At 41.3% G+C, this 13761-nt stretch overlaps 1 protein-coding gene across 2 annotated transcripts in view; it reads left to right on the forward strand.

The window, feature by feature from the left end:
- The window catches only part of SNX6 (sorting nexin 6), a 28869-nt gene extending 17062 nt beyond the window's left edge, over positions 1-11807 (forward strand). For both annotated transcript variants that reach the window (XM_066612416.1, XM_066612417.1), the window contains exons 7-14: positions 1078-1173; positions 2935-3040; positions 3550-3625; positions 6311-6350; positions 7139-7225; positions 7902-8061; positions 8757-8842; positions 11119-11807. In XM_066612416.1, coding sequence (XP_066468513.1) covers positions 1078-1173; positions 2935-3040; positions 3550-3625; positions 6311-6350; positions 7139-7225; positions 7902-8061; positions 8757-8842; positions 11119-11172 — 705 coding nt within the window. In that variant the 3' untranslated portion in view covers positions 11173-11807. The remainder of the gene's footprint in view (positions 1-1077; positions 1174-2934; positions 3041-3549; positions 3626-6310; positions 6351-7138; positions 7226-7901; positions 8062-8756; positions 8843-11118) is intronic.
- Positions 11808-13761: the final 1954 nt, after the last annotated feature.

Below are 13761 nucleotides of genomic sequence, written 5' to 3' on the forward strand. Positions count from 1 at the left end.
AAGATCTTATGGGGGTGATTGCTTTTTTTTCAAAGCAGTGTTACCCAGTATAGGTTGCTGTCTCAAATTCTAGAGTTAACCGCTCTTTCTGTAATTCATACTGTACAAGATAGTGTGCGTTTCTGAAAGAATTTTGATTCAAGACCTTCTAAGTCAGGGGTGCTCACAGTTTTTTGGCTCGAGAGCTACTTTGAAACTCAGCAAGGCCCAGAGATCTACCAGAGTTTTTTTTACAATGTTCGCGCCATCATAACACATAACATTTATGTGTACAATGTATGATGGTGTACCTTGAGCCCCACTGAGTATAACAGGACTTACTCCTGAGTAGACATGCCTAGGATTAGGCTGTGAGGCTGCAATCCTAGCCACACTTACCTGGGAGTAAACCCCATTGAGTACAATGGGCCTTACTCCTGGCGTTTCCTCCCAGAGGCACCTGAAGGGGGGGTCGGCACTCCATGATCTACTCATTTTGCCTCGCGATCTACCGGTAGATCACGATCCACCTATTGAGCACCCCTGTTCTAAGTAATGGTTGTAGTTAAGAACAACTTGGCCATACTTTGTACATGTAGAATATTTTTCACTAAGTGCCATATAGGCATAAGGCTCTCACATATTATTATAGAGATGGGAGTAAACAAAACACAGCTGAAATCAATTTTGTGTTCAGACATATTTCAGAAAGTTGAAATACTTTCTGACCAATCTGTCCAAAGAGTGGACCATGCCATTACTATTTTTAAAAAGCATTCCAAAAAAAAAAAAAAACTTCAAGCAAGTTGTGATCATTTATTGCAAAAAACATAAAAATGAATCCAGAATGAAACTGAAACAGATGCATGAATATCGAAAATCACATTTCATTGTGATTGGGAAGGGAGGCAAGTAGGAAAATGCTATGTTTCTCATCAGTGCTATTGATGGCGGTAAGTATCGTAAGATCTTCCTCTTGTTTGATTGTGGTGGGGGTGAATGCTTGAGTAGATAGTGAAATGAAACTGATATTTGAGTTCCTAATTATGGTTTGTGACGTCTGCTAGGTAACTGCTTTGCCTTGTTTCTCTATTTCAGCTGAGTGTCCGTGGAAAAAATAAGAAAGAGAAACTTGAAGACTTCTTTAAAAACATGGTCAAGTCTGCAGATGGTGTCATTGTTTCAGGAGTAAAGGTGATTCTTACTAAATAGTTACAAATGCCCTTGAATGTGTACTCTGGGTATTCCCACTCATTGTCACTGGAAATGACTAGTAATAACAAACTAAGGCTGCAATCCTAACTGCACTTTCCTGAGAGTCCCAGTGAACAAAATAGGACTTCTTAGTAAACCTGTTTAGGATTGTGCCCTAATTCAGGTAGCTTTGCACAGGTTTTATTTCAAGTGAGAGTAAGTTACAGAACATGTCCGTAATCGAAGGTGGCTCCAGTCTGTAACCGCTGAACAAGGCGTGCTACATTCCCACCTATAAATGCTAATGTGGAAGTTCAGAGAGACGTGCTGGACAGTGATGGACAGGGGTGTCTTCTGGCAGTGTCGAGTCTCTTCTGTGGGAATGAAGCCATACGGTCCTGTGTTCTGGGTATCAAACTTTGTAGGCTGGTTTTGTCTTCTGCCCCCTACAGCTCTTGGGACTTTGTACTTGTCTTCACTTCCCAGAACCCTTTCCTCATCAGGGAGTCATCTCACTATTTCCTATTTGCCAGTGCAGTTAAACCCAAATGCAGCCTGGTGTCTTTGTTGGGGGTGCAAGGGTAAATAGAAAGATGCAGGAGAGTGGTAGCGAGATGCAAATGTCTTGTGTGCTGTCTGAGGCATCTGGTGTGCCACTGTGAGATACAGGAAGCTGGACTAGATGGGCCCTGGGCCTGATCCAGCAGGGCTCTTTTTATGTCCTTATGCCAGAGAAATGCCCCCAGTGGACTGAATTGCCTTATTTTATGTTAACCAAACTGGAACAGTAGAAAACATGCCTTGTCTGAATGAAATTTCAGGGTTTTACAGACATGAAATGCAGTGTACGCACACTTGCGTTTCTGCTCCACTTCTGCTGCAGCCCAATGTGCATTAAGGCAATTTTGATCCCAGCCATTGAAAAATAATTTTTGTTGGAACTCAAGGTTCTAGTAACCTCCTTCTTTCTTTACATGATTTCTGTGGTTTGAAGCAATTGCCTTAGTAACTGAGTGGATGTATTTCCTGTTATCTGTTGGGGTGATGTTCTGTGTATGGAGAATTTTACTAGTGCATTTCAATTCCTTGTAGTATACCTGTCGTGATACTTGAGAAGTGAAGAGATAACTCTTGCCAACCATGTGTAAAATGGGTTGTCTTCCTTTGCCTATTGTCTGATAGGCAATACACATAAAGTTTATCCCGTAACTAGCATAAATTCTGTCAGTGAAATGGGTTTTGCTAGGCTTGCAAAATAAACATATGATGTGCATCTGGAATCTTGCTTATGATTTGACTGTATAAAATGTTGCCATTAGTGTACATTGTGTATTACACATGCAAAACAGACAGGTCCCTCCCTGCAGGGAGCCTCCCTACCCTCAAGAGGAGGAAAACAAGGGTACTGTATGGGAAATAGATGTTAATACTGTTTCCTGTTAGTCATGAGACATCTGGCTTATATTGCTGTAAGCAAAATGTATTGCTTGGTATGTGTTCTTTTGACATGAAGCCTGGCATGCTTTTGAAAGAGAATTGGCCGTTTGTCTCGTCACCGGTGCTACTGCAGAGGAATGTGCCTCTCTCCCACTAAGGTCTGGAGAGCACTGCACATAATTGCTGCAAAACAACCGTGTCACTCTCTCTCCCTTGGGCCTCTCTCACTCCTGCGTTGGAGACCATTGTACTTTAACCTTGGTGAGCAGGTCGGTGACTGATTGCAGGCCTGAAAAAAGATGTCTTCTAAACTCTGCTGTACAGGATGTAGATGACTTCTTTGAACATGAAAGAACATTCCTTGTAGAGTACCACAACCGGGTTAAGGATTCCTCCATCAAGTCTGACAAAATGACAAGATCCCACAAAAGTAAGTGTTCTGAAAGTTTTTTTCTGAGTGGAAACCATGTTGGATGAGTTATTTCAATGAAAATTGCTGCATAAATAATGGAAAATGTCAAAGCTGTTCAAATTTGCATAAAACTGCGTGGGAAGTTTTAGTACAACTTTAAGGTTTGTGTGTTGAGGGTAATACCAGAGGAAATGGGTTGAAAGGGAAGGCACAGAAGTTCTATTCAGTTTGGTTTCAGACATTGCTTGCACTCCTTACTTTTTCACATGTAGGCTTTAAAAAAATTGTGTTTTTGCCCAGATTCCATGTTTAGGGAGCGCAGCATGCACAGCTAGATAAGCAATGGCTTTTAATGTGGAAATTCAAAGCAAGTGAAGGTTCAGTCTTTTTTTTTTTTCTAATTGTAACCTATATTTTGCTATTCCTTTAATGAAATAAACTGCAAAACGATGCCTTTGTGTAGTATTTGAAGTTACTCTGGAGTGACAGTGGAACAAATATAATCTCAAGTGCTGTTTCTTCTTCAGATGTTGCAGATGATTGCAATAGAATTGGTTCTTCACTGTACACTTTGGGAACACAGGACTCTACAGATATATGCAAGTAAGGTTCTTTAATGTAAAAATCCAGAATAAATTATTGTACAGGAATCTTTGTCTATGATAGTATTGAAAAATTATTTTTCCACTAAAGCAGAAGTGGAGTGTGATCGCTCTGCATTTGCTTTCACTGCTGCGGGGAGCCCTGCTGCAGGTTGCGCTGGGCTCCCCGGAACCTGGGGAGGCTGCAGGAGGCTTGGGTAAGTGCACCCAAGCCCCTGCAGCCCCCCTGGGCGGCATGATCCTGGGGATCACGCCACTGCCTCCTCCCTGCCTCCAGGCTGCCCCCGCCCCTTAAGGGAGCAGAAGCCAGGGCTCACAGGCTAGGGCGTCGCGACGCCCAAGTTTGAAAAGCCCTGCCCTAGGCCTATTTTTCAGGCTAGCACCTTGAAACTCTGTGTTGTGTAGCCAACTTGAATTGTTTCTAAATTTATGGAAATGCTGTCCTCTGTATCTGTTGCACATAGTTATAAATCCTCATTGTACAACTGTGCTGAAACCTGATCCTATTGTGACACTCCTTTTCCTTGTATGTCAAGAGTGGTCTTTCTGGTTTTTGTCTGTATTTTGTTCAGGCCTGTATCAGAGGTTGGACGCTTTGCCTAAAGGCAGGTAGTTGGCATATTAACTCTGGCTTAAAATAGCCAGGCTTCAACACCCTTTTCTCCCTCTCCCCCCCCCCCCCAACCAAAACAGAATTGGTCTTAAAGCTGAGAATGCAGTATAGACTGTTGGCAATATAGGAGTCCCCCCAAATCCCCGCCACCTCATTGGGAAATAAAGTGCTGTTCCCTCCTTTGATTCAGCAGAATGCAAACAAAATGCTATTTCTTCATTTGTACTTTTTTGATACAAGCGGTCTTCACCTGGAGCCCTACATAATGCAAAGTAAATAGCTGAACTGTGCCACTTTTGTGTATGGTGTTGTAGCCAAAGTGGACTGCTACGTTATTTGGTCTCCTTAAAGTTCAGAATCCCAAATCTCTTATGCTCTGTTTACTTTTCCATGTGCAGCAAATCACAGCAGGAAAACACTAGATAGTGGTGTAAAACTGCTGGAATTTACAGATCAAACATTTCGTGTTGACACACTCCCATAACATTTGTTTCCATATCTCCCGTGTCTTTCTGCAATAAAGCTTAACCTTGATGAGTTTTTTTAAGGTTTTTCTGTAACAAGTCAGAAAAGGAACCTGCAGCAGAAGCTGTAGCCTAACTTGCAGGTTAAAATTTTGCGAGCAATATTACATGCAGGTTGGCATCTGTTAACCCTAAAAGTCGTATGATCACTTACATGTAACCCCTTTTGATGGGTGGAACTGGGAACAGATTTATATGCTATGCGTACAAAGTTAGATAACTCTGGGATATAAACCAATCTTGTACTCATGTGGTCCTTAACAGCTTGACTGAAACTTGTGCATTCTCTGGTCTGTTGGCACTCTCCTTCTCATCAAGCCTAAGACTTTTTTTTCTTTTCCATCCTCAACACTCTTTTCACCCCCTTTATTGAGTACCTTGGGGAATGCTCTGCCTGAATATCTCCGTCTGTTCTTGTATCTTTAACTGTCTGAAATGTGGCTACTCAGAAACCTTACTCTACTCTACTCAGAAACCTGAGTAGAGCGGGGGCGGGTGGGAGGGTGTCGGGGGAGAGTGGTGGATCCGCAGAGCCAAGCTCCAAGGCGCTCAGGCAGGGCTGCTCGCCCTACATGAGCACCTTTACTTTACACGAGCACCTTTTGGTTGGCGTTAAAGTGAGTAGCTCCATTGTGGGGCTGCTTCCCTTATTCAGGGAAAGGGGACGAACGTCCCCTTCTCCTGAGGAGCCTCCCACGGTAGTGCGGGAGGCGCAGGATCCAGCAGGAGCCCGCCAGGGAGCCGCTGAGCCTGGGCGCTGCTGGCAGCTCAGGATTGGGCTCCCTGACATTGGGAACTCAGTCGCATAGAATAATCTGTATATCCAGCTCACTTGCCCTAATATTGTCCAGGTCTGTAACACTTGGACAACAAGATAAGACTTAAACCAAAACTGAGCACAAACACATTGGCTTCAATAGGAAAAGCCTGTTTCATTGTCTACATTTTTGAGTAGTTTCCTTAGTATGGTTGTTTGAGTATAGCCATTTCCTTGTTCTTTATGTTTTGTTTGGGATTGTGACTGGAGTGCACATGTTTTTGCTTCTGTGGCTGACTGGAGGAGCAGTGCAGAGAGGGAATATGTGAAACCAAGTATAGCTGTAGGGAGGAAATTTTGACTACAGTGGCTACAGTAGAGTGTACAGAAGAATACTTGCCTGTGCAGGGACAGATAGAGAGAGAGAGAGAGATTGGCTGAGTGGGAATCCTCTACAATTTTGAAAAAAACTGTAGCTTCAACCTCTAGTAAATTATGTGTGTAGGTGGGGGGGGGAGTATTGGTGGTTGTTAAACAGTGTATATTAAAAAACCACTGGCAATATGTACAATTTCAAATAAGTTGATTGGATTCTGAATAGATTCATCTTTGCTATAGAGATGCTAAGACAATGTGGTGTGGCTTTTTCCATTTCAGTGGGTGCTGAATGGGGAAAATCATACACATCAGGAGGTCTGCCTGAAAGCCTTTTTATACTTTGTCTCTTTCAAGAAATAATTGGAATTTTGCTACAGCACCAGTATTAATGGAAAAACTTTTTGTTCTTCACAGGTTTTTTCTGAAAGTATCAGAGTTGTTTGACAAAACAAGGGTAAGTATTAAGGACTTAAATTGGGGTGGCTGCACTCCGTCATTAAGGTATGACCTGTCTTTTGGTTTATGTATCTGGTGTTAACATTGAGTGTTATAGCTGTGCTTGCAGTACTTCTGTTCTGCTGATTAATAGAAGTTTTTGAAGTAGGTGACCGAGGAGAGACTTTTGTATGGTAGTCGGGAAGGGAAGAGAGGTGAGACCATTTCACGCTATTCTATTTGTAGACAAGGTGTTGTCCCCTCTTGACTTTGCCCCATGGCAATAAATATGCATTGTAGGGGGTCAGAGAACGGCATTTTTCCTCTCCTGGTCACAACTTATCCACATCACATCTTAGTCTTTTGTTTATTTTTTACAACTATTCTGGTTTATTCCTCTTACAAGACTATGCAGTTCGATTTTTACTTTTAGTTAGGTCTGTTATTAGAAAGCAATCTTGCTAAGTTAGAACTTCTACTCACTTTAGTATCCTATGCAGCTCTGAATATCTGGTCAGCGAAATTCTCTAGGAAGAAAATGTAGACAACTATATTTTTCTGTCTGACTGTGCCCAATTATTTTAAATCATTGCTTGAGTAACCCTCAAACATGCAAATGTGTCTTCTCAGCTTTTTTGAACTTTGTGTGGTGCTCATTTGCACTCTGAGATGAAGACAGTAGCCCTATCAAACATACAAAAGCCACAGTGAAACTGGAGTGGGTGGGTTTATATTTTAAATCTGATCTTCTGACTGCTGTTTCATGAAGAGTTGCTTCTCAAAGTGTTGTTTTTTTTTTGTGTCTAGAAAATAGAAGCACGAGTGTCTGCTGATGAGGACCTTAAACTTTCAGACCTTCTAAAATATTATCTAAGAGAATCGCAAGCAGCAAAGGTGAATCTGTCTTTTCTGCTTTTAGAAGCATGTTTTACATTTATGTGTTCCAAACAACATCGAGAAAAGTTATTGAACTGAACATTTATGTTTTGTATTCCTTACTAGGCAGTTGAAATATAGGTGTGACTCGGTATCTGCAGGGGGTCCCTTCATGGTTAAATGAAACCATGGATAACCAGAGACTCCCTCCCCCTGAAGGCCTGCAGTGGCTGCCCATAGCCACAGCAGGTTTCGGAATGCCTGAAAAGGCCAAAAAAGACTACTTACAGTTTCCAGAGGGACATTGGAAGTAGCTATTTTTGGCCTTTTCAACCATTCTGAGGCCCGCAGCAGCTGTGGTTGGTCACATGCAGCCCCTGCAAGTCTCAGAAGACCTCTCCAGAGGCGACACACACACGGGGGGGGGGGGGGTTGAGCGCAGATCTGATCCGCAATTAATTGAAACCGTGCAAATGGGATCCACAGATACTTGATAGTAACGGGTGAGTTGCTTGTCATTCGCCTGTTGTAAAACAGATTGCATGAGGAAAGGTTGTTTGGCTTCATAAAACTGCATTAAGCTAATTTTACTCAATATCAGAATTATTTTTGTTTTTTTACAAACATTAAATAATCTTTTGGTGATTTAATATTAAATATTAAAGTAAATTTACACATCTTCTCTCTTTAACAGGACCTTCTATATAGAAGATCTAGGTCACTAGTGGACTATGAAAATGCTAACAAGGCGTTGGACAAAGCAAGAGCAAAGAACAAAGATGTGCTTCAAGCTGAAACTACTCAGCAGATTTGTTGTCAAAAATTTGAAAAAATATCTGAATCAGCAAAACAAGGTATTTGAGCAGTCTAGCAACTTGGTAGATTCTTAAAAATATAGATTCATAAACAGCTTGGACATAAATTGAACCAAATGTTTTGTCGAAAGGAGTCCTTTTGTATGAGCGTATGCTGGGTATACACGTAGGATAATGTGTAATGTGGTGCCTGAACCTGAGTTTTTTCTGAACTCCTACATGAAAATGCCTCTGTATGGAATTTTGTGTGTTTAGTGATCCTTGGTAACTAGAGTGTTCCTTGTAGGACAGAAACTGAGATACAGGGGAATCTCCACAATCTTTTTCCATTGGAGCAGTTTGACCGTGGTTTTTCTAATCCCTGTTATTGTCTCCAATCTTTCTTCATGAGAGGGTTGATAGTTGGTGGGCACTTCTGACTAGAACAAATGAGCTGATGGTTTAAAGGTTCTGTGTCTGTGTTTAAGGAGTCCTAAATTTCTGAATCTCATTGCTATATGTATATGAAATTTAGGTAGTTTCCGTATAAAAAAAATTCTGCTGGCTGGTCTAGTTAAACCAAATTATATTACTTGGACTACTTGAAGCTGTTTATGGTCCTAAGGTGTAGTAAGTATTGGTAGCTGTACCCTTAAATCAGGCAACAACTCAGTATGCATTTGTTTGACCTTAGGTGATACAGATGTCTTCATTAAAACTTGAAATGGAATTACAGTCTTTCTTATTTCTTGCAGAACTTATAGATTTTAAAACTAGAAGAGTTGCTGCATTCCGGAAGAATCTAGTAGAACTGGCAGAATTGGAACTGAAACACGCTAAGGTGGTAATGTATTCCTTCCATGTTAACTGCTTCTAAACTACATGATTCAGAAGCCAGACCTAGAAAAACATGGCTCAGCCAAACAGCTGTTTTCACAAACAAAATAAGTAAAAATGGATCATAAGCAATTACATGTAGATGACTTGTGTTTTTCAGTAGGCTATAAGAAATGCTTGAAACAAAATCAAAATAAGTACTCTGCCTAAATGTAGTGTGTAATAAGTACTCACAAAGGTATCAGAATCAGAAAATTCTATTGAAATAAAGGGAGATTTTGGAGCACTAATTTGAATTCCTCTAAATCCAGAATTTTTCTGTATATGGGCACACCCATTTACCCTTCTGAAAGTTCTGTGCAAGTCACCAATTTCAAGATTTCATCTTTTTTGTTCCACTTTGTCATAGGTATGAGAAAAGTCTTAAGTTAAAAAGATTGAAATTCTGTTTTCTGCACCATTCCTAAGTTTTGAGCATCAAGAACTCCGATTACCCAATTTCTGCCCAGTGCTCAGGTGTACACATTTGATCCCTGTTGCGTATATACAGAGTTGAGCAGAAATGGCTTAAAAAATGAGATGCATGTCTAATATGTTTTTTGCATAGTAATATAATGAGGGAGATGGAAAACACCTATTTTTGGCTGAACCATGTTTGACTTGGGTTAGTGTGGGTCTGTTCAGGTACAAGGGAGGGGCACTCAGTATACCCACCCACCCAAGAAAGGAAAAGTTACTCCAAGCTGTTCTTGCAAAAAGCAGTTATATGAGGACTGGGCAAATCAGTCTGACCAGCAATACTCTTATGTCTGTTCTGGAATAGTGCTACTCAGTGGTGGTCCATGGACTAGTGCCATTGACTGCTGGTCAATAGTGAAATTCCAGGGGAAAAAATATTAGTAATATGGGATAGTACTAGTACTATCCCTGGCAAAATAGGGGGGATGGGGGGGATAGATGCCAGCAGTGGCATCATGTGGAGGTTGTGGGCTGCTTCAGATGATGTCCATGGGGGGGGGGTGACTTCACTGCTGGCAAAAAAATTTTAAATCTTGGTATTTTTGAATAATCCCATCATGCTGTATATCATTCAGTGTGGAATTTCATGCAGAATGCAACAAAACAAACCATTTTAAAATGTCTCTATCATAAGGTATAGTGGGGGTGGAGCAATGGTGCATCACCATGCCCACCACCCAGGCCCTTACCTCGCCCACTGCATGGGGGGAGGTACATCACGGGGGTGAAGCTCAGGCTTCCTGCGCCAGGTGATGCAAACACTAGTGACACCACTGCACATCAGTGTGAGAAACATTGTTCTAGTCCAGGGGTGCCCAAACCCCGGCCCAGGGGCCACTTGCGGCCCTCGAGGCCTCTCAATGTGGCCCTCAGGGAGTCCCCAGTCTCCAATGAGCCTCTGGCCCTCTGAAGATTTGTTGGAGCCCACACTGGCCCGACGCAACTGCTCTCAGTGTGAGGGCGACTGTTTGACCTCTCGCGTGAGCTGTGGGATGAGGGCTTCCTCCACTGCTTGTTGTTTCACATCTGTGATGCAGTAGCAGCAGCAAAAGAAAGGCCAGCCTTTTATAGGCCTTGAGCTATTGCAAGACCTTCATTCATTCATATAAGTTCATCTTTAATATATTTATTTATGTAAACTTATGTAAAATTACTCAAATTTTAAATGTAAATTAATTATTTTCTTCCCCGGCCCCGACACAGTGTCAGAGAGATGATGTGGCCCTCCTGCCAAAAACTTTGGACACTCCTGTTCTAGACTGAATGTCGGTTAAAGTGCCTCAAAGGCAATCTTATTTTTAAAACATTTTTCAATATCAAAGATATTCTAGAAAACATGCAGAAATATTTAGATGTCTGCAGTGGCTGCTTAGATCCTAGCCAGGTATTGGACAATGCTTCTGTTGGGTGATTTTCCGTGATTGCTTCTGTGTGAGCTGATGAAAATTCTCAGTACATGCAGTGATCTGTACAAGTTCCTTTTCTGAAATAAAATTGCTTCTGCTTGTGCTCCTGTTAGACCCTCATGAAACTGTTCATCATAGAAAGTGAGATGATGCTTCACAAAAGTCTGAGCCTTCGGGCTTTTTGTGCAGCCAACCAGAGGTGCTTTATCAAAATGTTCTAAGACCTGAAAGCTGCCTTGCCAAAAAAAGGCTATCCTGCTAGTTAACATTTGTGGTGCTACAATTTCATTTAAAAATGATTTGTACTATAGAAGTCTAAATATTGGCTGTAATGTGTGTGTTTTTATTACTACAGGGTAACTTGCAACTGTTGCAGAGCTGTCTGGCAGTGTTAAATGGTGATACATAAACTAGAATCCGTCCTTCCATTGATAAGGGCTGCCTTCCAGTGGAGTTTATATTCATGACTTTAAATTTGGCATTCACAAGTCACGGAAGAAATTGGTTGACAAAGGACACATAAACAAGCTCCTCTTTTTTGAAAAAAGCATAAGCCCATCTGAGTAATTCCAGACTATATGAAGCAACAGTTATACCCACATTCACATGTTAATTTAATCATTGTATGCTCTTATTGTTCAGAAAACCAAACATTTTGGGTCTCTTTTTTTTTTTGTGAAAGTAGCCAATATAATTATGTTCTTGTTATGGCTAGTATTAAATATTGCTGCCACTCTTTATTTTACTACCTTTGTAATTTCTGAAGTTAATTTGAAACTAATGGTTTCAAAATATTAAATATTGCCACTAGGTGTTTGAATATTGTTGCTATAAAGCATTGTCTTTGTTATTCCACATGACATTATCAAGCATCTTAACTTTTTTCAAATAACATTTCCTAGAAATTTTGGAGCAAACTTTATGTAATCTTTATAATAGGATTTCAAGAAAAGCAAATGCATTAGTATGTTTGCCTTAACTTGTAGACTAATCCCAATTATTGTAAAATAAACTGTGAAATTGGTGATTTTTTTTTTTCTAAAATCCTGTAGTCATTGTCTCATTGCTTTATTGTAATTTTAAATTTAGAATTGTCTTCAGGTCATACTCAACATTTGGAATGTTTTTATTCCAAAGTACCCTAAGTCAGGGCAGGTTAAACGGCAGCCTGAGGGCTGGATCCAGCACACGTGCTTACCCCTCCATTGTGTGACTGAGGCAAACCGTTCTGGGGAACTGCTAATCTTCTGTTCCAATCACCCCAAAACCGCATGCCAGCTAGTCGCTTCCATGCTGTGTTGCCCCAGCCAGCTGTGCGCTCAGAGTTCTGGGCAGATGCAGCTGGGAGGCATGCGGTTTGGGGGAGAGTGCATCGGAAGATTAGTGGCTCCCCCACGGAATGGTTTGCCTCAGTCGCGCTGGGGAAGCCGTTTTTGGTGTACAGCAGTAGGCACTTTGAGCACCGCAGTCGTATGTCATAATCTAGCGCATGCACAGAAACATACATGGAGCTTCTGTGAATTTCTTCATTGATCCCAGTGGGAAGAGCAACTGTGTATGCACAAAGATGAATTTTTGAGGCTTTCTGATCCACTGGAATAAATTAATCATACATAATTTTTGCTGTAACATATAGTTACTGCTGAGCAGCAATGCAACAGTAACATGGGTTTCAGTTTTTAAAAGTGAGAAGGGTTGTGGAAGATGAAATTTTTTTAAACATATCTTTCAACTTCAGCTGCAACTGGGGTTGCCAGGCCTGGCTCTGAAAAGGCTTGTATATTCTAAGAAGAATTCTAAGAAGAAAATATACAATTTTCAACAAATACTGCTCCTTAGACTACTTTAGCAGTGATTGGGCAGAGCCAAACCTAGAAAAATTCTCCTTTGTACAACTTTTGAAGGTACTGAAGGTACTGGGCAGGAGGTCTGGTCTAGAGGATAGAGCCTCCGATTGCCTGAAGATAACATCCACAAGGTCGCCAGTTCGAGGCCACCGGCACCCTGCGACCTTGAAGCAGCTGACAAGCTGAAGCCGAGCGATTCCATCTGCTCTGAGCGTGGGAGAAGGAGGCCAGAATGTGAAACCAGATCAGAGTGAAACACCTGGACTGTTGTGGTTCTTGAAAGATAGAACCTTCTTTCAATTGTAAAAATCCCTACGGGGATTTAATCAGCCTGCCTATGTAAACCGCCTTGAATAAAGTCTTGAATAAAGACCAAGAAAGGCGGTATATAAATACCTGTTTATTATTATTATTATTACTGCAGACCTTTCAAAGCCTTTCCAGCTACTTCTTGGTTTAGTGAAAGATGAGAGATGTGCATAAAGTCTCATGGTGCCACAAAGGAGGGTAGTAACACACATCTAGAGCAACAAGCTCTTAGCATCCCCTCCGTGAGGAGCGTGAATCCCTTGACAGTCTTCACAACAGCAACCTGCTTTAAAAACTATTGTACCTTGGTGCTGGAAGCATGTACTGTACATGTGGAGGATTCCAGGTTTGTATCTTAATTTATTATGGCTTATCTGTAGCTTTGTTTTTAGTCTTTTAACTAAACAAACTTTTGTGGTGGGAGCAAAATGGAGGCATATTCCTGGAATGGCTCTGAAGGAGATGGGGAAGGGCCCCTTGCATGTCACGCTGAGGCTCCCTGCAAAACGTAGTGCTTTGCACCCCCTCTATCCATGCCACTGAAAAAAGGATGCCATTATCAAGATATATGAAGAGAAGAAAGCAGAACATATACATGAGGAAAGAATCTTTTAAAAAAAAACCTTTTAAACTAAAAACCACACAAGATGTTAACATCCTGCCTACAAACAAAACATTAAATGGCTTCAATCCTATTCAATTTCGGTCTATGTCCTCCTGGCTGAATCTGGGGTCGCAACTATAGTTTCAGCAGTGACACCTGTTGTCCATCACGCACCATTTATTCAACCTGCATTGTTTTCTTGAGAATCATTGTAGTGAAGGGAGGTTCTTGCAGGCTT

Source organism: Tiliqua scincoides, chromosome 1, assembly GCF_035046505.1.
Source record: "Tiliqua scincoides isolate rTilSci1 chromosome 1, rTilSci1.hap2, whole genome shotgun sequence".
NCBI lineage: Eukaryota > Metazoa > Chordata > Lepidosauria > Squamata > Scincidae > Tiliqua > Tiliqua scincoides.